At 39.7% G+C, this 25,258-nt stretch overlaps 1 protein-coding gene across 3 annotated transcripts; it reads right to left on the bottom strand.

Moving 5' to 3' along the window:
* Positions 1-522: 522 nt before the first annotated feature.
* LOC127370429 (kinesin-like protein KIF2A) lies at positions 523-17,778 on the bottom strand. Of its 3 annotated transcripts, XM_051412466.1 has the most exons (21): positions 17,507-17,775; positions 15,865-15,959; positions 14,322-14,441; positions 13,402-13,456; positions 11,571-11,687; positions 10,807-10,907; positions 10,333-10,428; positions 9,906-9,960; positions 8,814-8,976; positions 7,833-7,923; positions 7,691-7,754; positions 7,513-7,604; positions 6,845-6,987; positions 6,550-6,754; positions 5,399-5,509; positions 5,244-5,311; positions 4,817-4,906; positions 3,282-3,426; positions 2,734-2,835; positions 1,971-2,106; positions 523-1,283 (listed from the first exon to the last, which is right to left on the bottom strand). In XM_051412466.1, the coding sequence occupies exons 1-21, from the start codon at positions 17,565-17,567 to the stop codon at positions 1,198-1,200; spliced, it is 2,196 nt and encodes a 731-aa protein (XP_051268426.1). In that variant the 5' UTR covers positions 17,568-17,775; the 3' UTR covers positions 523-1,197. The 3 variants fall into 3 exon arrangements, with proteins under 3 accessions (XP_051268426.1, XP_051268427.1, XP_051268428.1); XM_051412467.1 differs by lacking the exon at positions 4,817-4,906 and having other exon boundaries at positions 17,507-17,774; XM_051412468.1 differs by lacking the exons at positions 523-1,283; positions 1,971-2,106; positions 2,734-2,835; positions 3,282-3,426 and adding an exon at positions 3,452-3,491 and having other exon boundaries at positions 17,507-17,778.
* Positions 17,779-25,258: the final 7,480 nt, after the last annotated feature.

Consider the following 25,258-nt stretch of genomic DNA (forward strand, 5'->3'; position numbering starts at 1 on the left):
AAAGTGGCCTCACGTTGTAATAAACTGGAAACTGTCAAAACGTGTATTAATAAATTACAGCTGATATGATAAAAGGAGGGAATACCAAAAAAAATCTGTATTGTCTCTAGTATTAAATCTAGATTTTCCAGTTATAAACCCTCTTTTTTTAATTTTGAAAGTGAAATCAATACATTAGATTATACTCCCATACTGTAAAAACAATCAATTAATTTAACTAATTAATGATTTTCTATCTGCCGCCTGGTGTTGCCTGTTTGTGTACTATCCAATGTTTGTAAATAAAGTTTAAAGAATAAACACTGTTACATATATTTTACATGGTCACAAATATAAAAACACAACAATTTCTATATTTATGTTTTTGAATTTGACAGCTGTAGTTTCAACTGCCCCTTCATAAGCCCCACCTCAACTTTCTACTTTATTTAAAGATAAAGTGTTAAGTGTCTGCAGTACAACTTCTATCATAATGTATTAAAAGCAGGTTATTACAGAATAAATGAAAACAAGTACAGCAACAAGAAGTAACCTTTTCTTTATTTTGGCAGATTAAAAATGACTTTCTGTAATTGTTGTATGGGAACAACTCTGAAATCAGTTGCTTTGTCTTTGATTATAGTGCCCCCATTAGGTCAGTTAACATAATGCAAGGTTAGTTTTGTGTTTGTTTTTTTTTAAGCGTTCTCTCAATCAAACATATATTACATACAGTATCAACACAAACACACATTGGCTCATTTTACACACAAACTCGACGTGGCCCTGTTCACCCCCCAGAGCTGAAACAAGGGGACGGAAACAGGAAGAAAACTCTCCAAATATTGCACAAAATGGCAAAAGTTGTTTATAAAATTGGCCAAAGTGAGGATAAGCTATGATTGACCCTATAAAAATGTCTTTTAAAACAAATAATTATTCACCTTTTTTCTTTTCTTTTTTTAAATATGAAGCACTTGTGACACATACAAAAAACCTTGTAAATTCACTTCACAGGAGGATGGAAGAGCAACGACGGGCCTGCTCTTACAGGTGGACGGATGCATGATGGGTAGCGATGGCAGCCTGTACAGCAAAGAGGTTGAGGAGAGACCACAAACGCACAGAGAAAGACAGAAAGTCGTAAAATCACAGCTGAGCTTAATCAGCTCTTTTTCGTTCACCTTTATCTTATCTTTTTTTTTAGATTTTGTTTGTCTATAGTGCGCGAGGCCTCTTCGGGGTTATTTGTTGGCTAGCTTGCTCCTCTTCCTGGAGTGCAGAACGGAAAGACTTGACTTTGTCTGAAAGAAGAGAAGATATCACAGCACAGGTTACAGTAACTATTAAGAATTGAATTTGCCTCGGGATAAATAAAGTATCTATCTATCTATCTATCTATCTATCTATCTATCTATCTATCTATCTATCTATCTATCTATCTATCTATCTATCTATCTATCTATCTATCTATCTATCTATCTATCTATCTATCTATCTATCTATCTATCTATCTATCTATCTATCTAAGAGAGTATTTATTTATTAGTTTGTGTAAGAGAACATGATGTAGTGACACCGCTATGGACTTTGTATTGGCAAGAATCTACAATATATTGCGATTTAAAAGAAAAAAATAATATGATTTTAGGAAAAGTAGTGATCTTTTAAACGTTCCTTTTTCAGCACCATTAAAAAAAGGAAGTGTAAAACTAGACTTAATGTAAATGCTAGGCCTACCGGTGAATGATATGACTGTTTGTGGCTGAATTGTTGTTGTAAACTCCTGGAAAATTATTTTTTTAAAGAGTGGGAACCTTGAATTCGTGGTTCTCAGGACTATAGACTGATCTGATATGAGAAGAATCTCCTCAACAATTTCAAAATCTGCTCATTCAGAATGTTTTATGGTTTATTAGGCTGGTTTTTGTACATGAGATTAAGACTTAATTAAAGACGAGTAAACTGTATAAACACTTGATGATCGTTACCTCTCAGCTCGGTGAGAATGTCTATCTTCTGATCCAGGATTTGTTCTAGTTGAGTTGCGAACGACTCGACGTCGTAGTCGACCTCCTCCGTCATTTCCAAAAGCACCTTCTCATCTTCCAGCCAGCGGATCGACTCCTGTAAGGACACGCTGCAGTTTAACACCTCCTGTTGTTTGTAATGTGAGACTGATGAACAGAGTGGGAATGAACAGCTGCCTTACATTTCTACAGTAAAATGGAAAATCAAGGTATTGACTACTTGAGGGAATCAGTTACGTAGGTCACATTTTGAAAGAGCTGCAGCTTTTGTAGTTCAACATACTTCAGTAATATTCCTTTGGGCTCTAATTGGTGGCAGTTTGGCATTTTACTGACCATGAAATTAACTCTCTCTGTGTGTGTTTTTGGTACTTTTAATAGGAGTTTCATTCAAATTAAGAAGCACAAATAGAGTTCTTTTTGTATTTTGGTGTAAATTGGGTCTCTAGAAATCTCAGTATCACGTCTGTTTCTGGCACCATCTGGTGATTCTCATTTAATAATGTTTAACAATGTAAAATTAACAATTAGAAAACTCTGTGTCCTGTACAACAGAACTACAAAATGACTTCCTGAGAAGCTTCATTTGTTGTGCTGCTTCCCTGTGATTGGCTCAGATGTTTCAGAGCGGCGAGACCAGTGATGTGATTGGCCGATAGTGTATTTATTGATCACCACACCCTCTGATCTACTGTATATTCCACTGCTGCAGGCTCTGCTGTACCTGGAACACCGCCCTGTGGTCCTCCAGAACCTGCTCCTCCATCTCCACCAGCTGAGAGACGGCTTCATGGAAAGTGAAGAGCTGCGGGGAAACTTCTTCCTCCTACAGAGAACACGACCAGGTCTGTTTTACACCACTGACACACACAGTCTGCAGTTTACAGTCCATAAACTGGGATTAAGAACTGCTGTTAGCACATTCAAAATCTGTCTTAAAACAACATTCAGGTCTAAAGTTGGAGTAATGTCCTAGTCGTATTTATTTTTAGATATTCAGAATTACACATTCTAGAAAACATAGTCTGGAAACATATATTTTTCATACTTATCCAGACCTGGAAATGACTCAAATCTATTTCCATACTGTGTAGGAACCCTGTCAATGGGATTGTGAATGAGGTTTTCTTACTTCTGTTAGAGAAGTTCAGTATAACAACGAGTATGAACAGGAAGAGGATTAAAGCAAGCAACAAACCTATAGAGAGGTGAATATCATTTTAAATGTGAGCTCATCCTTTAATTCCTGAGTGAATGAGTAGTTTGTCTTACGTTCTGTTCACAGAGCAGCTTCAGGTCGTCTCTCTGTGGCGAGCTCCCGACTCCCCACTGAGCCTCCAGCACCTCCAGCTGGTTGACGTGTCCTCCCTGGCGGCCGTCCATCGCCGCCGCGGGGTCCACGGTGAGCTCCTTCACCCTGACAACACATCAGTGCTGCTAGTGAAACAACAACATGGCTACTGCAACGACTGCTGAAGGTATCTGAGGAGCAACATCAGGCAAGCAGACTGGTTGGTAGCTGCGTGCGACGTACAGACGTGTTGCTGGTGGAAAGGATCAGCATGCAAGAGGAACAAACAATACAGACTGTTTCCATGCAGCGGGAAATCAAAACGATGGTGGAGAAAACTCTTAATGCAGGATTAACAACAAACTGCAGAAGTTATCCGGGCTACTAACTTTATATATACTATACTTTTATAGCCCCACTCATGAGTTTGGTATCCTTCAGGTAAGGTGCCATCATTTAAGATGTATAAACAATTTTGTCTGTTTTTCTTTCCCACAAAAAAATATGAATAATCCACAATCTATAAAATGTAAATATTTGTTCAATTAAAAAACTATAACTGCTGGACAGTCAGAGTGGGGTGGGTCATTATTTCGCTATCCTGGGGGAAAGACATTACGTGGTATCAGATCAGTGCACAGATCCAATATCAATGCGCTCTGCAGTCGCCTGCATTCCTTTAACATATCCAGATACAGATTGCCTGTTAATGCCGGGTGTAAATGCACATACATCATTCTGCCTGGTGAAGGTCAAACATCAGTGGGGGGGCTTTAAATACAGCCGGCAGTTAAAGGACCAGTGTGTAGGATTTAGTGGCATCTAGCAGTGACGGTACGACAGAAACATAGCGCCTCTACTGAAAGCGACCAGCAACATCTAGAGATAAAAACGTGTCATTCTAAGGTAAAAGAAACACAAAGATTCCTATTTTCAGGTGGTTATACACTAATGAAAACATACCTATGAATATTACTATATTACATTTCTGCTAATAGATCCTCCTGAATGTTACACACTGGAGCTTTTAACTTTTAAACTTTTGTAACAGTCAACAGATCCCATAAAAAGTCCAAAACCAACAATGTGGCCCCCAAACTCACTGGTTCCTACTGAACGTCCATAATTTCCTCAAACAGCTGTTCATTGAAGCTTTTAGTAAACGTTCCTAAAACAGGAGAAAACAAAGTGCATTTGGTGGGGACTATTTTCAGCGGCGGATGAATCCAAGTTTGGTGCTTTAGTGAGTTTTTCCTACAGCAGGACTGAATGTGAGATTGAGTCAAAATAAACCACAAAGGAGCTCTACACACACAGTACTTAGTTAGTGGATGCATTCGTTGTTGGTTTTGGTCTTTTTGGGATTTACTGACAGTAAGAGAAATACAGAATATTAGTTTTTATGGCTCTGAGTGACGCTGGGTAACTTCTGAGTCGACAGGAAGCAACAAAAGTGGTTAATTAACGGGTAATGTGAGCATGGTGGTAACTTGACGTAGTATAGAAGTGATCGTACTCGTAGGTAGGGGAGAGCTCAGAGCGACTCCCTCCGCCCCCGCTCTGGGAGAAGGGAATGTCTGAGGGACTTATCCCAAACTCCTTTACTCTGGAAACATTGACGGGAGAGAGACAGAAAAACACACAACCACAGAAGAAGAAGAAGAAGAAGAGATAGGAGAGGATCATGTTAAGTTGTGCAACCATTCCCGCATTAATTCAATTCAGTCAGTATCAACACGAGAGGAGGAGGAAGACAAACAGGGACACAAATGTTAACCAGGAAACTGTAACTGGTGCCACTTTTAATGTACTTTAAAGTTTTGTATATTCGAATTTAAAGGCTGAAATTTAAATTGCAGCTTTCTGCATTAACATTTGGCATTTAAATGAAGGTTATGTGAGATTTCCAGTCCTTTAAAAGCTTCTTCTTTCCCCTGTTTTACCTGTTGGCGTATCTCAGCGTGTTCAAGGTGTTTTCACATGAAGCCATTCCAGGAGAGATGGTCGCAATCTGTGAGGGTTGGATCAATATGTTATCAATACATCTGTCCACAGGAGGGTGCAGCAGTAGAAACACACGGCTCTGTTCTCGTCTTACCATGCACGTTCTGGAGTTTTCTCCTATAAACGAGTCCCGCAGCACTTGGGTTAACTTGCTGGCTCTAAACGGAGTGTGAGGTTTGTTTCTGCCCAGAGCTCGAATGCACTCCTGCAGAAACACAGGAGCATTTATAAATACACAGAATACGAATATTATAAACAATAAGTCAATAAAAAATAAAATGTTCTCTGATTCCAGATTCTCAAATGTGAGGATTTGCTTTTCTCTGTTTTATATCATATTGAATTATGGACATTGTCTCCATTAAACATTGAATATAAAGATAACAGTGCAGCAGACAATGCCGTCTCATCTGCAGACAACCTGAAAAGATTAATCAAGCAGTTTAAAGGCCTTTAAACCTAATTTGAAGATTCAAACCAATGAAAAATGAATTAATACTAATTTTAAACAGCAGAGGGCGGTACAGAGTCTCACCTTAATAAATAAAATAAAATATGAATTGTTTTACACAGTTTGTACCCGAACTTAGAAATAAAAAACAATTATTTAATTTGATTTTTGAAGAAAACATAAGAGAAAATATGTTTTATAGACTTTGGTCTGAGAAATAAAAAACATAATGAATTGCATCAAATCGTAAATTGAGTGTATCGTTACATCCCTATTTTAAATCTCTTATTACAAAGCGATTAATTGTGATTATTCACAGCAAATTGTGTGATTGATTAGTTAATTATTTCTAATTGACAGCACTGAAATATAATCATCAAAATCCCACTAAAATAAAGGTGAAAACATTAAAAATATTTGTTTTTACTGGGATTTACTACAATAAACTTCAACTTTAGAAAAAAGGTAAAATCCAGCAGCTAACTTAGTCTATTAAATCCTCATGTTTTCATTCCACAGATCACTAACGTCTGTCTGTGGGATGCTGCCGATCTCTTTGGTTCTTCACTGCAAATATTTTGTGACCGAACGTCCACTTTTTCAAGCATTTGAGATTAATTATTTAATTATGTATTTAGTCTGGTTTCATATCCAGATTGTGGAGGTCGGATGTTAAATCATTGTTAATTTAAGTGTTTTCAGATTGAATAACCTCCACAACTAATGTGTGCAGTTGCTTCCAGGCTGTTCAACCTTCACAGGAAGGCCACTGATTCACAGGATATCTAAAGTACCTTCAGCGCCAGCAGGCTCTTGTTGATCTCGGCTCCTTCGAGGCGAGTCTGGCGGTCGGCGCTGGAAGTGTCCGCCCCTCTCTCGTTCCCCGCCAGGTCAATGAGGGAGAACTTTCCATGCATCTTCCCCCGCCGACGCAGAATGATCTGAAACACAGCGTGGCTCCGGGAGGAGTGAGCGTTCGCTGAGGTCTGACCAGAAGTCCTGAAGGAGACGCAGAGAACAAAAACCCCCTTTAAAACTTTCTGACTCTATCACACTAACACTCTGACAACTGCTCCGCTGCTGTTTCACCTGCAGCTGTTTCCCACTTCGATGAGTTTGAGGACGTCCTCTGTGCACTTCACCTCTCTCTCCTGCAGCCCCACCACCTGCACCTGCTGCTTCCCGTCCTCCAGGACCCGTAACTTGGATTTGCGGTTTAGCAGGTCAAACACCTTTAAATACAAACACAAGGTGGTTCAGTGATTCAATGTGACGTCACAACGCCCTCTCAGAGTTTCTGAAATGTTCCTCTCCAAATGTCAAACTCTAAGCCACGCAGACGCAGCCGGCGTGGACCAGGTCTAATCACGATCCCATAAGCAAATAAACATAAAGTCTATCAATCATTTTGCATCAGAATTAAGAATAAATTATTATTAATATCAACCGATATGTTGTATAGCTTCTAATTGAAGTATCCTAATCATTTAAAATAACATAAATGTCTCAATATCGGCCGATAATTATCATGCATCCCTATTTATTACTGTTTAAATCATCACTCCAAATGAGTCTAATGTGCATCGCTGACAAGGACAGTCTTTCCTAAATATCAGCAGAGACGGAAGTAATTAAAAAAGTTAAGTAAGCTGATAAAATGTTGTTACTCCGGAGCCTAAAAGTAGCAGCGTAAATGTGCCACTACTCAGTCTTCTGATTGAATAAACGTGTCACCAATCACGATAAAACACACTCGCCTTCCCGCTGTAAATCTCAAAAAACGTGGCAAAGATTTGGAGATCCAACTTCTTGTAATTTGGCTTCTTTATCATGAGAAAGACATCTCTGGCTGCACGAGGAAAGAGAAGGAGAGAATGAGTTCAGTCACACGAATCAACCAGCAGTGAAGATGGAGAATGTATGGCAGAAACTAACCAGACAGTGCATAGATCCCTTTGGAGCAGTCCTGGTTCTTTCCTGAAAAGTCCCCTCCCATCGTCTGAAAAAGGAGATATGAGTCACAACAAGGAAGACAGCACCGAAAACAGAAACTCTTCTCACTTTAAAGAGCGCTCACGTGTGTTTTTCCGCTTCCGGTTTGTCCATATGCGAAGCAGGTCGCCATCCCCCTCTCAAAAATGGTCTCAACAAGCGGCTGAGCAGTGAACCTGAGAGGAGAAGAGCTTCTGTTAGAAATATGGAGTTCTGAAGTGTTCAATGTTAAACACATAATATAATATATAACACGAATAAATAAATATATAAACTCAACAGTAATTTCAGAAATGCACAAAAACATTTAATCCACAAGAACCTGCAGCTCCACCGGTTTACTTGTATTTGTTTACAGGCCCAATAAGGTATATAAGGTTGGACGATAGGACGAATATATCATTTTATTTTGCTAATTTAATGTTCTGCCTCAGAAGAATGAGAGCCGCTCAGTGACAGACGTTGAGCGGCGGTAGAAGAACGAGTGAGAGGAAGAACAGCTGTAGAGCCTTTAGAGTATTTTCACGTGTAACTGGTGAATTAAGAGTTTATTTCAAGCAGTTTGACAACAGGGAATACAGGTAATGTGATTCACAGAGGCTCAAAACAAGACTCTAACCCCGGGAAATGATGAGGACACAGCAGGGACAGGAGCGGGGAGGCAGGAAGGTAGAGGAGGCGTCAGAGAAGCAGCGACAGTGTAGAGCCAGTTAGATGGTTAGACAGCAGAGTTTAAAGACTAATAAAGACGGTTTGGTGAGTTTTATTCTGTTGAGTTTAAATGAAGATCACTTAACAAGGTCTCAGTCCGGTATAAGTTTATATATTTGAATCTAGAAGGTGTACGGTTGTATTTTCTGTTCAGTGCAGAAAAATAAGTGTTTTTCTTTCCTTTCTTTACATCCTGTGAGTTTATTTTCTGTATTAAAGCTGTCGCACATAGTGAACTCGCCGGTGTGGGACTGATGGTGGCCAGTTGGAATATGTTAACATACATATGAAAACCCTTCGCATCGCAGCAACGTCTGTGTATTATGTCTATGGATCCGCAGACAAACTACTATACCTGTAGACCATTTCATTGGTGGAGTTCTCATCGAAGGCGTAGTCGAAGCGGAAGGTTTGGTTCTCCAGGTAGCGGGTCAGGTCGACTTTCTGCTTGGGCTCGTGGACCATTACCACGTCCTTACTGGGAATGGTGATCACATCTAAATCCTTCATGGACAACTCTAAAGAGACAAAGACAGGTTTTGTTCATGTGTGACAAAGAAAACTAAAAAGTTTATTGATTCTGTGTTCAGACAGAAGATTAAACCAAATATTTTAACAGAGGAAATATACGCAGAGACGAGAGGTCAGACGTGTCTGTTTATAGCATCCATACCATTAATTCATCACATCTGTAAACTATAAACAGCTGTGATATCAGAGGGATGATCAATGATTCATTTATAGAGCCCATATTGACTTCACAAACTTCTTCACATTCATTATTAACATAATAATGATAATAATAATTGAGCCCGGACCTGATATGGGCGTATTGATATCGCCGTATATGTTTTCAGATATTAATTTGCGTGGGGTAGAAACGTAGAAATGGTGTCCCCCCCGTAGTTTGTCCAGCAGAGCGCGCTCCGATTCAACTGTTTACAATCCTCTCAGTCAGGATTGTGACAGCTGAGCAGACGCTGGTGTGGGCGGAGTCGGGCGGTGTGTTCACTGTAAGTTGCTGATGAGTTTTTGAAACTGAGTCTGTACCGCATTTAAAAAACCTTCTTCCATTTGCAATTTTTACTGTTTTCTTAATCTTGTTTCTCGTTATGTTGCCTTTATTGATGAGTATCTGTCTCAGTTTTTGTTAACTGTGAAGCACTTTGGAACTGCTGTTTTAAAAAAATGCTGTATCAATAAAGTTAATTATTATTATCACACTTTTTTCAGTTTTTTGGGATAATTTTGTTCCATCTAGGTTGGGGGAAGGGAGGAGGGGGATCTTTAAAGACTGGAGGGGCACATAAGAGCCCTTTGTCATCAGGCAGTTGACCAATTCTTGTATATTTATGTTAAAGGTCTCATATTTAGTCGCCTGTTACAGATGATTTCCTCTAAATCTCACCTCCGTCTGAACACACCTGCTGAATAAAGCTACTCTTACCTTTCTTATTGAGGGGACGTGCACGCACACATACACATATCCTGTGCTCCTCGATCTGAAACACACAACAGACAAATTGTACTATTCTGTATGTATCGTTTATACCCTTGTGTAACATTCAGCTACTCTCAACTAGAGTTTAAAATAAAGTTTTGTGGGTTTTATCAATGTTTGGCTGCACAGCATGAGATCGTAATGACTAGTGGGGAGGTTTAAAGATTAAGCTTGTTATAGTTGATGATAACAAGATCCACAAGAGCAATAAAGCTGTGTTGTTTTGTCAAAATAAAATAAAAGTATCTACATTTTAATATACAAATATGTCCCTATATCTCTACTCAATCATCTGGAAACCTTCATTAAATGAGACTCTTCTATTAACTGTCACACAACCTTTTGTGGAGACACAGCTCTGAACCAGACTTACCAGATCATTACTGGTTAAAGGCCTGTAGTCCAGACTGGCTCTGAAGTCTCTGATCATACACATGATTTCATAGTTTGGTAAATTGACATCCACCTCCTGAAATGGAACAAAAAAAACAAAAGAATCAAATGAAACATTCTCCTAAAAAGCCAATAATAGCTGTACATTTTGTATATTTTACACATCCATACAGGCACAGCAGAGAGAAATGCGTGTATGTATCCTGAAGCAAATAACAAAACCTGTTTTTTAATTGAAAATATGAGAAAATCTGCTCTTTTCAACATGTAAATGATCCTAGTAGAGTTCTGCATAAGACCCGAACCCAGCCTGAAACCTCAAACTACATTTTTGCTTAATTTCATACATTATTACCCATATGGAAGTAAACAATTGGTCCCCTCCTCATCAAAAACATGTTTCTGTGTATATACAGTATTATAACGTGTGTGTGTGTGTGTGTTTGCTCCTCACTTGTGCCCTCTTCTCTCTGAGCTCTTGCTGCTGAAGTCGCCTCCTCTCTCGTTTCTCCTGCAGTTTCTCCACTTCCTTCACACAGTTGGATTTCTTCCGTGCTGGAATGGAGAGGAGCAAAAATAATCTAAATAATCACAATTAACAACAAAGATTATTTAAGGATAACGCTGGTGTTACTCTGTATATGTCTTATAGACTTCCCTACTCGTAGTGCATTTGTTCAGGGATTACACTGACATGGTCCATTAATCTGCATAATAAGTACTTTTACTTTTCTGATTCTGATAATACAAACTTCTACTGAAGTAAAACTTTTACTTGTAGCATTAAAACTACTACTTTTACTTTAATAAAGCATCTAAATATTTCTTAAGCCACCGGTTTTGAAAGTTTTTGGGACAACAATGCAAATAAATGGGCTTGGATGGGACTTTGAGGGTTAAATCTGAAGAGTTGATTTTATTTCCACAGTAGTGTACATTTATGCTAATTGCAAACAGCCACAGCTGAAAACTAAAACAAATGCTGTAGTATGAGTCCAAGTCCAGGCAGCCGGGCCAGTAAGCGACCGTGAAAGAGCCTTTGACGCCCTCACACACACACAGCTGTGTGGGAGCATGACATCACTGGTTCTGGCCTCTGCAACAAATCCTCCACCAGAAAATAACAACACAGACACACACACTCGAAAAACTGGTGGTAAAATGTGGACCTGAATGACCTCTGACATGCATGGTCCGGGTGGAGGGACTGTGTGTTACCGTTCTGCTGTAACAGGGTCTGGTTGAGGGCGCTCTGGGGGGCGATGGCTGGTGGAGGGGGCTCTGCAGGTTGGCTGTGCTGGCTGGGACGGGCCCGGGTGGTTCCCACTGCTGCAGCTGAGGAGCACAACGGGCCAACGTGATCATCAGTTTGTGCAGAGTTAGAAAACAAACAACAAGACAAACTGTTCTTAAAGTGTTTTGTTTCTATGCAGATACTTGGTTTTATTTACAGTCAGGAACTCCTAGTCTTTCATTGATTAAACCCCTAAGTAAGAAATTTTATGGTTATTTCATATTATAATCAATGAACCCAAACAGTGAACTCAGTAACTGCAGGAAGTTTGTGTAAAAGGAGCAATTTGGATGAATTTCCTGTAAATACTGATCACAGATGAGTTTTCCTGATATTTTTAGGAACTTTTTATACAATTTTCTGTCTGTATTAAGTCTTTTTTAATTTGTTTTACCAATCATACAGACTTAAAAGGCTTTCCTTGGGACAAATTCAGTGTTTTCTTCTCTCTGACACTTCAATTGTTCTTTTCTATTGCAGGACGAGGCTGTTCATCAGAGTGAAGACTGTAAATATAACTTGTGTTCTTCAAAGTTTAGATAATAAAAATAAACATTTAATTTAGTTTTCTTCACAGAAATCGACAAAATGTTGAGATACAGGGCAACTGTGTGTACTTTTTAAGTTTTTTTTACACCTCTTTAAAATCAAGAAGGCCTCGCGACCTCCCGTGATGCTTTGGCGACCCCTCGTGACTAATTCTTCTTAACTGGAAGTCTGCACAGCGACCCTTCAGTTTCTATTTGGCTTAAAGATGTGAAGTTCTTTCTCAAACTTTAGAAGATTAAGTAACCGTTTATATCTTTCTTCAATGCCCTGCAGACGCTTCCTTTAGATGAACTTGTAGTGTTCACAGGCACCGAGCTTCCAAGCAATTAGCAAATTCTATTTTATTCCATGTTACATTATTCATTCATTTATTGATTTATTTTTTATTTTCAACCTTGTTATTCTTACGTTAACTTTTGTTCCTGTTGTTGCTGTCACAGGTTGTGGGGGGAGGGGGTTGTTTGTTTCCCTGTAATTGCTGCAAAATTTGAATAAAAATATATAAAAAATGTTTTGAGGAATCTCTCTATACTGCGTTGGTGGAGAAAATCTCATAAAACTAAAATTAACTTAAATTAATTACACGGTTAGATGCGATAGTCTGTACTGACCTTGTCAGTTTCTGCACGTGCTTCACAATAAATGCATTTTCTTGTTAAAGGCTGTGGTGGACCTTTATTGTGAAACCCAAAGTGCTGGCTATGACATCTGAGCTCTTCCAAAAGTACATTTTAGGAACCTTTTTGTCAAGAAGTCACTTTGAAAACCTGCACGGACGACGTAATGTTACACTTTATTACAACAGAGTTTGATAAAGGAGCCGAGGACTGACAATAAATCTTATTTTAACACAACGGGAGTAAAAAATAACTCTACAGAGGAGCTGTGTGACATTAGTTCAGCAGGTCGGTTTTTGTTTGCTGAAGAATAAGAAGAGACAGAGACACACGCAGGTATTAGATGAAGAACAGCAGAAGCATATCATTAAGTTAAATTATGCCTTTTTTTTTTTGGCCTCGGTGGCATCGGCTCTGATTCTCTCCGCCCACAGAAGCTCATACATTCTGTTCACTACAGCAGAAATCCTAAAGCCAGAACTGTGTGTGATACACATATTAGACAAGAACCTGATGGCGTGTCTGCCCTCAGGTCAAGATGCAATCTCCCTGGAGAAGGTGAGCATCAGTAAGTTTAAATCAAACATACCTCTATTCTCCCGTGGAACATTCTCAGCCTTTGGTATTGCTGTAATCCGTTTGGTCTGAAAATAAAAACATAAGAAGACATAAACCATCACAGAGCTGAAAGCAGACCTGATTTCACAGACACTGTTCACAGTAATCACCTGAATTACATCCTGAAATCAAAGCGGTTTTGTATTAAACTTGTCAAACATTGGACGTAACTAACATCAATCAACTGATAGTAGTATTAGTTAGTATCTTTATATGGCCGTTTTATTATAAATATTATATAAGTGGTAAATTAGCCAGAGCTTGTATATCGGATTAGATTGTTTCTGATATAACAGTATCTTAACAAGCACAGAGACACACAGGCAGGTAAGTTTTCTCTCTGTTTGTTTGTGAGCTGATTAAAAAACAAATACAAGGTGAACGTTTTGACACAATTTACAGATTATTAATCTAATATTAATTAAAGAGTGTTGCTCTGAGGCATCACCTTAAACAGAGAGAGAGAGTTACAGATTCTCCGGTGAAGTTTGAAGATGTTTTACAGCAAACAGTTTGTCTTTTAATGTCTTTCAATCCCTAATTTTATTCTCAGATTTACATGTAAAGCATCTAATAAAAAGGTACTTTAATATGTAAAATGAGTAATATTTGCATGATACAAGTCCTGTTTTAGGTAAGTTATATAAGCAAATACATACTGAATGAAGTTAACGTTACAGAGTCGAGCTATTTTTGTATGTGTGCATATAAAAAGAGAGAAATAATAAGGCTAAAGAGTATGTGAAAAGACAGAAACAAACAAAACACTGACTCTGAAAACAACTTAAAGCAAGTTCTCTCCTCAAATCATGAACAATAATCTATGAACAAGTCATGTATGACAGAACGGATTGATAATTGATGATTGATAGCAACTGATGAGGAGCAGACCTTGGGGAGTTTGCTGGTTTTGGCAGCATTGGAGGGAGGAAGAGGAGCCTCGGGACTCTGTGGTATCTCCTCATCAGGAGCAACGTCTGGATTCAGAGCAAAGACGCTCTCCAGATCGATCTGAGGCAGAAACAAGACAGAGCATGTAGCATAATCAATCAAGAGTTGCATTTATTTATCACAGACCAGTTATATATTAGTATAAAAGGTATTCAAGATTAATTATTAACCTGGCATGATTGTCTGCACACCCGGGGACTCTATGTAAAGTGTATGCTCTCAGACACTCTCCATGAACTAAAGGCTTTTGAGTTTCACTTTAACATTTTCTCCAAAGTTGAAGTTTGCGACTACAGTTGGAGCAACTGATAACTGCTCAGGTTACACAGAAAGTAAAGAGAAACGTAGAAAACTCTTCACTTCTTAGCACAGCTTGCATTCAAACGTGTGCATATTGTAGGAAGACGCGACCACAGTGGTGAATATTCCATTTATTTAGCAGTGAAATGTTTCCCCAGATTCAGTATTTACTCCTGATGATCTATAGTTTTAAATCCGAGCGGAGATGTGATATACTGAAGCAGCTTTCATAGGCACTTTTTAATGCAGTACACAGTATTTCTTTCATCTGGAGGCTCTGAGGGAACAAACCGCCGCAGTAAAAGCACAAATAAGATATCTACAGTGTTATTCAGGGTTCCCACTCCCACTTTTTAAGAAATCATTTTCCAGGAGTTCCTCTCGACAGCACTCGTTAACAACGGTGGTCTTTGTTTATGAGACGCTCACTCGGCTGTTGTCACCACAGCTGATTTTCTGCTGAAGTCTCGAACAAATATGAGCATAAATTAACGTTACTGACCATTTTTACTGCATCAAGAACTGGTAAAGCAGCGATTTTTAAGAGATATATATTGATAAATCACAACTTTATCATCAGTAAAACAATGCACACTTTTTAAATACTTTATAAATAAGACAAAATAAATGCATTTAGGTTCAGGCTTTTGATTTTTCCTCACAGTAGAGGTCATTTGGAGACCCCGTCTCACTTTATCAACAAGACAATTTAAGTAAAGTTTTTCCATCATCAGTTAAAACAATGTACACATTTTTATATATTTTATAAATGAGATGAATTAAGTGCATTTAGGAGGAAGAAACTCTGCAAATTTCAAATTCATTTGCGACCCAAATAAAATCTCCCGTACCCACAACGAGTCTCTGGGAATGAATGGTCTACAGCTTTTCCAGAAAACATTTCCTACCACGTCGTTTGTCCTCTGAACAGTCGGGTTTCAAACAAAATACACACACAGGTTAATGTAGGTGATCTGAGTGAGGGGCTAAAATCCAAATAAACTGATTATTTCCAGGATATTTGCTCATTTCAATCCATTTCCAGGTGTTTTCATGACTGGAAAACTAGTCTCTAAATTCCCAGGACGCGTGCGAAGAGGAAGAACCTCATCAGAGGATTCATCCAGCGTGAATGACGAGAGCATTCAGGAACATAATACAGGAAAGTTAGTGGCGGCCGTACCTCTTTCCCTTTGGTGTCTCCGTTCTCGATCCACTCCACCGTCACACTCTCGTTGTCCTCGTGCAGCGACGTGACCATCGCCTGGTGTATCCGTCCTGCAGAGAGAGAGAGAGAGGATGTGAAGAGATGCTGCGTTGGGACCTGTACAGTCAACGCCTACAGCAGCGGTTCCTGAGTGACCCATATTATATGAAAAACTGTACAATGAACACAAATAGTGAACTTTTGTGTGGATTTTGAGCAGATTATTTCCTGTTTAGGGAACTTTTTGTATAATTATCTGTCTGTATTATGTGTTTTTATCATTTTTGACTATCATACAGACTTAATAGGCTTCATTTGTGGACAAATTCAGTGTTTTCTTGTCCCTGAGGCTCAGCCATTGTTCTATTAGACTATTAACTAACGAACTAACTAAGGCCTACTTCGTCTATTTATTACGTTTTCTAATTAAAATCTAAAATCAAGAAGGCCTTGCGACCCCCCCAGGTTGGGAGCCACTGGCCTACAAGGATATATATGCTGCTTTAAACCCATTAACACATCCAATGAGCCATAAATCAAACACATCTCAAACTGAGAATATTATTTTTAGATACTTTTATATTGCAATTGTTTTAGGAATGATAATATTAACTGAAAACAACTAGTAAAATCATGATTATGTGAAGTTTTTTGCGGGGTCTGTAACAAATAAATGTTTCTTTAAGCCTTGATAACAAGATTTTACTTCATTATAATGTTTTGTCACAGCTTCTTGCAATTATAATAATATTGGGATGAATTGTGCAGCCCTTATTCACACATACATATATTTATACATGCTGCTTTAACCCACAGACGCAGACATTAACACGTCTGATGAGCCATTAATCAAACATATTTCTAACTGAGAATATAATAGCACACAGGAGAAACAACCTCACATTTCCCTGCAGTCACAGTTTAACCCTCAAACATCCAGAGATGCTAATGGGTGTGGCTGCTGATGGATGATGGTAAGACTCATCCTGTCATTCACTGTCACACACACACACACACACACACACACACCTTAAAGAGGCTGTAATGCACTGCCTGTTTTAAATTAAAATATAAATTCCCAATATAAATGAGTTTACAGGCTGTCAGAGAGGGGAGAGGCCCCACTGCATGCAGCCATCCACCGGCCCGGTGATTCACAGTCACCGGGTGATGCAGTGCAGGTTGGAGGGGCAGTTGGAGGGGCAGTTGGAGGGGTGGCAGCCATGATGCAGAGGATTGAACAGAGGCAGGTGTTGTTTTCTTTTTTTTTTTTAATGTAGGCGCACAGGTGGAGGGACCCGCCCGCCTCACACAGCCGGCTCCCTCCCGGAGGCTGACCGACCGGCGTCTGTCTGTATGTGTGTGTGTGTGACATGACTGACAGTTGGTGACACAATTTCTGCTCTTTTTCCCGCGCTAACATTTCAGCCCAACGGTTTTCTGACACCCGGTAAAAAAACAAACAAACAAACAAACAAACGGTGATGTAGCGGTTTGCTAGCTAGCGGCGGCGGGGAGCGTTAGTTGTTCTCATCCGGACCCGCCGGATGGAGAGCGGGGTTGTGTGTGTGTGTGTGTGTGTGTGTGTGTGTGTGTGTGTGCGGAGCTAGCTACGTACCGTCGCTCCGTTTTATCTCCACGTAAATTCCCACGAAGATTTTCCCGAAAATACCGGCCATCTCTCCTCCTCGTGCGGTGTCTTCTCCCCGCGTGTGTGTGTGTGTGTGTGTGTGTGTGTGTGCGTGTGTGTGTGTGCGCGAGCCTGCTGCAGAAGCTGAGGTCACTGGCGGTCAGTCACAGAAGAGGAGAGGAGAGGGGAGTCGGTGCGCATGCGCGGGTGGTGTCACTATGTACAGTTTAAAGCATCTTCTGCTAAGTCAGTGGTTGCCAGCGTTTTTCCTTAAAGGACCCGTTTTCTGTTGCTAAGTGACATATTTTATAAATGTTTTATGTAATGATGTGAAATATTATATTATTATTAAAGTATTAACAATGATAGTACAGGAAAAAACTGTACAATGAACCCAAAATATTGAACACAATAACTGCACAGAGTTGTAAAATGGTTGTTTCCTATAAATATTGATCAGAGATGAGTTTTCTTGTTATTTCTTGTCATTTTTTATACAATTCTCTGTCTGTATTATGTGTTTTTTATTTTATTTTAAACAATGATTGAAAAATTAAACTTTTTTGACAAATTCAGTGTTTTCTTCTCCTTGATGCCTGGCCGTTGGTCTATTTAACTTGTCTAATGCACGTTCTATGAATAATATGTGTTCAGGTTCTTCAAACTTCAGATCTTGAAGGACCAGTGTGAAGGATTTATTTGTAAAGTTTCAGATTGCAACTAACTGAACACCGCTCGCGTCTGTCTCTGACGAACCGGGAATGAGAACAGGCTGTGAAATGTGTTGGAGAAACTATGGTGGCTGCCAGTGTTTAGTTTGTCCCTTTTGGGCTACTGTAGAAACATGGCTGACTCTGTAGAGGAGGACCTGCTCCCTCTGCAGATAAAAACAGTTCATTCTAAGGTAAAAAAAAAAACCAATTCCTATATTCAGGCTTATACACTAATGAAAACATACCTATGAATATTCAATTTCTGCTAATAGATCCTCCTGAATGGGACACACAGGACCTTTAAATAATCTAAACTTTAAAAATAACAATTTAATTTAGTTTTATTCACAGAAATTAGCCTAATGCTGTTTTCTTACACCCCTTAAAATCAAAATAAGCCTTGTGACCCAATGTGAAGCGTTGGCGACCACAGTGGGCGTCCCGACCCTCAGGTTGGGAACCACTGTGTTAAACTGTACAGTGATGGAGGAAAGTATTCAGACTCTTTATGTAAATCATGTTTTAGACATTGCGAGCCCTCCAGCAAAATCTTTAAGTACATTTCCCGCAAATTATATGATATTTCTGAAAATTCACTCATTGAATTGTAGTTTTGAAGACCGTTGACGTTGGAATTCACTTTTAAAGGACTAGTCTGTGATTTCCTCCGAGATAGCGGCTGCCTTTCCACATTTAGCTTCGGTTTCTGACTTTAAACAGACCTAGCAATTACTATTTTCCAGTAGTAGAGCACAGGACAGCTTTCTATGGGGAAAAATTACATAGTCGTTTGTGGCTTTTTAGTCTGAACAGTCACCAAGCTGGCAACACTTAGGGCACTGAACACAAGTAAGTTAAAGGCAGTCACACACTTTTCCCTCGACAAACTGAAAAAAATAAAAAATAAATATGAAATAACAAGAGACAGCCCTCAAGGAGGGCACACATTTAACATATTTTCTGCTGTATATTGCTGGGTAAAGTACTAAACTGTTCTGCTGTAAATGTGATCATATTAATCTCATATAATACTGTACAACTTCAATTAAATCCCAATTAGACGCAGGTCCCCTTACCCACCTACTAGTCTGGTCTGGATTTTATAAATGTTCTCTGGATGTATAAAACCTCTTAAAGCCCACCGGGTCGCCAGCTTGAGCGAGTTGTGAGCTGCTTAGAGCCCCACGAGACAAACTGTGATTTGTGATGTTGGGCTATATGAATAAAATTTTACTAGACAGACAGAGCTGTGCCTTTGGGTTTTATTTTTCAAGTTCAAGGTTGACGACAGTGATAAATGTTTATGTGAGCCGACGTCACAGAGCCACCACAGCCCTGATATCAGCATAAAGGTAAACAAGATGATGTAAGTTCTAATATTTTGCATATATGTCTTCTAGCTTACACTCACAGGGGACAGGTACCAAATATGTCAGGCTGAATATATGGAAATGTATAAAATTACTCTCAAGACATCCGGATTTTCCCATTTCATGTAGAAAATGTTGCCAGTGCAGCCATAAAAAAGGCTCAATATGAGCATGATTCAGCCTCAATGAAGCTTCACAACACACGACGATGTTGATGTATGTAATGTATGAAATAATGTATTTGTTATTATTTAATTATTACTTACATTGCTGGAGTTACATGTAAAGTTTATGTCCTCTGTTGTCTCCCAGACAAACACTTCCATCCCTAATCAATAAATGTTCTGTGCTCACATTCTTACAGATCTCAGTTTAATGATTTAGCAACACAATTTGGCTAAATAATTGTATGTGTTATGATAGACTGGATGCTACTACTCTGGCACTACACAGATGTGACACATGTTTTAATGATATAATTATATAAAACTTAAACTATTTTGCCTTTAAATGATAAATAAGTAACAGAATTTTAAATGTTTCCCCTCTACTGACGTGTCCTGTCATTCTACTTCACTCACATCTCAACATTTAAGGTTTTATTTCCTGGTTGTTTAAATTTAAATACATGTAGCTACTGTGTCACACTAACAGCTGGACTAATTAGAGCTGCAGTGTTGTGTAGAATTACTGTTTAGTTACAGAATAAAGGAGGAAATGTGAGTTAATTAATCTCATTGAACACCAGATGGCAGCAGAAGCCTGTTTACAGGACCAGCAGATAAAACAGTGAATCTGGGTTACAGAGTGCATCGTGCTGTTGTATCATTTTCCTCTTTTATTGTAATTTATTGGCATTTAGTTCCTGTTTCCTGGTGCACTCGTGTCAACCATTTAAAAATAAATAAAAAAATGTTAAAAGAAATCAGATCCTCCCTGAGCAAATAGGCAAACAAGAAAACAAGCAAAATGAATTAAAGTTTAAAATTAGTAACTAGTAAATAAACACTAATTCTCGATACACTTTATTATTACTGTAATGTTATACAGTCAGGTGGTTAGAGGATCAAGTGTTGTTTATAGTTAAAGATCGACTGGTTGTTGTCTGGTTCATTGTTTATGAAACTGGGGTCCTTGGGTGGGTGATGGGGGGGTCAACGACAAAAGAAAGAACAGAATATTTTAACTTTAACATAAGTTTTGGAGAAACTACGATGTTTGTGAAACTTGTGAAACACACAAAAGGCCCTTCTTATTTTCAGAGAGTCAGTGTTGGGTTTGTCCCTCCAACCTCATTCTAAAGTAACAAAAACAAAAAAAATCTTATATTCAGGTGATTAACGCACTAAAGAAAACATACCTATAATTATTATCTTCCATTTCTGCCATTAGATCCTTTAAATGTTAAACACTGGTCCAGTTTGTGTTTACTGCAGAGAAGAGAAAGCAGACAGAGTGATACGAGAGAGGAGATTGAGATGCACCCACAGCGGCTCATCCGAACATCTGTCAGGCTGCCTCGCTGCCCCCCCCCACACACACACACACACAAACCCTCCAAAACCCTGCCTTAAGTTGTATCTGTCACTCCCTCTGCGTACCAACCATCCATCCACTAAAATGACTGAAGATTTCCTCCTCAACTTATTCACACTTCCCCCATTTATTTCTTCACTCTGTCATTAACAACACATGTTCTTCTCTCTCTCTCTCTCTCTCTCTCTCTCTCTCTCTTCCCGGACAGACACACAAACACACTGACACATCTCCTCGCTACCCATCAGTCCATCCGGTCCCCGAGGTGTCGGCCATCACTGTCTCTCGCAGGCGTTTCCCCAGCAACCACAGCCTCCCCTGTCAGACTTGAGAGAGTGCTTTTTTCTGTTTGCTTTGGTTTCTAGAGGATTAATGGACACGCATTATTGTGCTGGTGTTGCGTCTAGGTGTGTGTGCATTGAATAAGAGGAGAGGTGTGTGTGTGGGGGGGGGGAGTTAGAGGATACACTGAAGCGTGTCATACAATGAACACAGTGAATAACATTTCTTGTGCAATTACGCTTCTATGAAAGGATGCAAACTCCTTTCATTTAAGCAAACCGCTCTGACATTGGACTGTCACAGGAAACATGCTCCTCAGCTAATTTGCCGGCTGGAAAATCCAGACTGAATCCAGACCGACTATGCATGCATACATATTTCTGAGCATCATTCGCATTATTTTACATATCAATATTCCATGTAGTGCAGCTACTGCAAGGGATCTATTTTGCAATCATGGATAATTCATGATCTGCACAGACACTGCATATGAAAATCCTTTGAAGGCGGTTTGGGACTGGGGGAAATTCCCCTTTCTTCCACTTGCCTTCACTTTGTAAAAAAGAAAAGGAAAAAGAGGGTCGTGCTTCTTCTGTTTCAGTTGGCTGTGAATTCACACAGTGAGGTAATGTTCGTTTCAATCAGGCAATATGACTCACCTGTGGTGTAGAAGGTAATATCAGCTCCCTGTATTGGTTTCATTTCAGACGTCGACTGAAGGTGGTGGGGGGTGGAGTAGTACTGTGTGCAGTACTTTTACCTCAGTCCCTCATGGAAGTTCAAACAAATCCTGTGAATTCTGCACAACCTTGCACATTTACCCTCATTATAACCTTTATGATAAGATTACTTTAAGAGCTCCAAACAGTGCGAGTTGCCTTCAGTTTCCGGGTTTATTACAGACACCGTGAGCGCTACCGGATTGGATTTATTGATTTCTGTCGGCATGTAAAGAGAACAATAACCTGTATCATCATACTGATAAAGTGAAGCGTTGGCACTCTGGCTCTGCTCATAGAAACATCGAGCCAACGTACCGCTACAGCACACAGCTGCTAGTTGTAACGCTGAACATTTGAGCTTCTTTTCTAAAGATGATGAGTTTCTGTAATCTAAAATGCAACATACGCATTAAATGCATCAGTAATATTAATGTAAAAACACAGACTGGGAACATTTCACTGCACTGTGAGTACTTTTACTTCTACATTTTACTGATAATACTCCCTCTAGGAAGGTGCATGTTTGTCCAATAACCACGACTTCTCCAACCGTTGTAGTTTCCCGGAGAAAAATGTCGAGTCATACGTCACCAAACTCACTTCCTTGTTTCTAGTTGTGAAGATGTAGACCACACAGACTCAGACGTCTCACGTTTACCCTCATAATCCCGAACAGTGCGACCTTATTCGCACTTGAACAAGTTTTTAATGAATTAAACAAAAAAATTGCGACAATTTTTTGCTATTTTCCCTTTCTAATGAAGTTGTGTTGTTGCAATCTAACGCAAATTCAATCAATCCCTGTCAATTTTTGTCCAATGAACGCAACTTTTTCCACAAATCTGACCAATCGCTGTAGTTTCCTGGTGAGCCAATATGAAGATGCAGACTTAAAAAATCTCTCATTTAGTCTCCAAAACAGTGCGATGTTATTCTCACTGGACCAAGTCGCCTTCACTTTTTAATGAATTACACACAAAAAAATGCATTTATTGCCCCCAAAAAAATGCTTAAAAACGTTGCAACATGCTGATGCATTGATGAGTTTTATATAAAAGCCACAAATCGAGAAATCCTGGAGAGTTTTCAGAACTTTTACTTCAGCGGTCGGTGACGGTGCGTTGCTGACTCCGAGATGACCCGCGCAGGCAGATGTCGTCTACCGCGTGCGCCGTAATGGCTGCTAATTAATAATCACTGTCAAAATCTGAGGGAGCAGGACTGAAAGGTCTGAGCGGCGCTCTGCGAGGACAAAGGAGGCAATCGAATTACCGTCCATTTTACTGATTTCATTTCCATGGCGGAGGCCGTGGCAGGCGGAGCGGGCTTCATGGGGGTAATGGTTTCTGGCAACGATGGGGCCCTTAGTCCTGTTCACTGGAGCTGCAACATCCCCCCAGGGTTTCATTGGCAGTTGGAGCTATCGTTTCTCTTTCCCTTGATGTCATTTAATGAAAAAGGAAAAAAGTTATGCTTGTCGTTAACCCCGCGCACTCTTCTTTTATGCATAAAATAAAATAAAGAATCTAGGTTATTGTACCCGACTAAACAATGTCCTTGTGTAACTGCGTAGGTCAACCGCATGCGAAATCAGATCATTTAGAATTCATATATGAGAGTTGTGTCTTTATTTAGGCTGCAAATAAACCCCCACCCCGCCAAAATAAAGCTGCAGGACATTACAGTGATTGTCAGGGAACGGGCCAGAGATCTTTAATTGGAGGGGCAGAAACTGAGAGGAGGAGGAGGAGGAGGAGGAGGGAGGAGGGCAGGAGGGGGGGAGGATTGCTGCTGCAGTATTTAAGGGTGAGAGCAGAGCCAGAGACTTCTCCAGGGATAGGGTGCTTCCCTTTGAAGTGTGCGGTGGGACCGTGTGCAGCACAAAATCCATCCCTCTCCTCTCCCCAATCCTTCGTCTATTACCGCCATGTTTGCTCATTATGTTTTCATGGGCTGATTCCAGACGCCTGAGTCAAAATCTTTCGGCCCAGGAGAGACAAACTCCGGGGGAATAGGAATGAGGCGGAGAGCCGATCGAGTGTTTTTCAGGTCGGCTGTCGATGTGGATTGATGCGGCTGACATTAAAAAAACACTCCTTTTGAATCCCGTTGATACCTCGACACGCTGCGAACGTCTTATTGTGACTCTTTGACTGACAAGTCGTACGAGAGTTGACTCACACGGCGCCCAACTTTCCCTCTTCTCTTTAACGACCTTGAGCCGTTAGCTTCACATTATATTTCTTTACGCCCATTTGCCCGCATTAAATGTTCCTGCCTCATCATCCGGGGGGGGGGGAAGGAACATTTAATGCCCTTTGTTCGAATCTGTTATATCAAGCAAATGTCAAAGAGAAGATCAGTGAAATTGTCTTTTTAATGATGCTTAGCAGACGTTCTTGAGCAATTTTGGGTTGTCGTTAAAAGTCTTGTCTTTGTTCACTTTGATATCCATCAAAGGCGTTTTTTTTAAAAGTACATGGTGGATCACATAACGAGACACAGAAATGTCATATAATACAGGATAATGTGCAGTAAGTAAGAGAGGGACAGCTTGTTTGAAACGCTCAAAAGAAATTAAGTTGACTGTCATTTTTTCAAGCAAATCTCGCAGGAATTATTTTAAACCTGCAAAAACCGAGCGCCTGTCCACACGCCCTGTATGTGGCGCTGTGACGCCGCCACACCAATGCACTAAAACCGGAAGAGACAAACACGTAGTAGTAGTCCGCCGCCATTGTTGTTGTTGTTGTTGTTGTTATGACGCGTCTAGTGGCGGCGGCTGAGGTTAAAGTCTGGACGCGAGGCCGCTACGATAAAGTATTTATTCAGATTCGATATAAACGTATTCGTGTGGACAGGCTCTAACTTTTAATGTCTATAAATCAGAAATCCGAGCGCTGTTTGCTTCCACATAAAGGTCATTAAAGGTAGCCTTTAGCACTGCAGCGTCCGATGCCGACGGAGGATGAAGTACTGAGCTAACATTAGCAGCTAATGATTAGCTGCATGAGCTAACTAGCTAACAACATCTAACATTACTGTTGGTGACATTCAGCTGATCTGGAATATAAATATATATAATATAAATATATATATAATATAAATCCATATAAT

This window comes from Dicentrarchus labrax, unplaced genomic scaffold (assembly GCF_905237075.1).
Source record: "Dicentrarchus labrax unplaced genomic scaffold, dlabrax2021, whole genome shotgun sequence".
In the NCBI taxonomy this organism is placed as follows: domain Eukaryota; kingdom Metazoa; phylum Chordata; class Actinopteri; family Moronidae; genus Dicentrarchus; species Dicentrarchus labrax.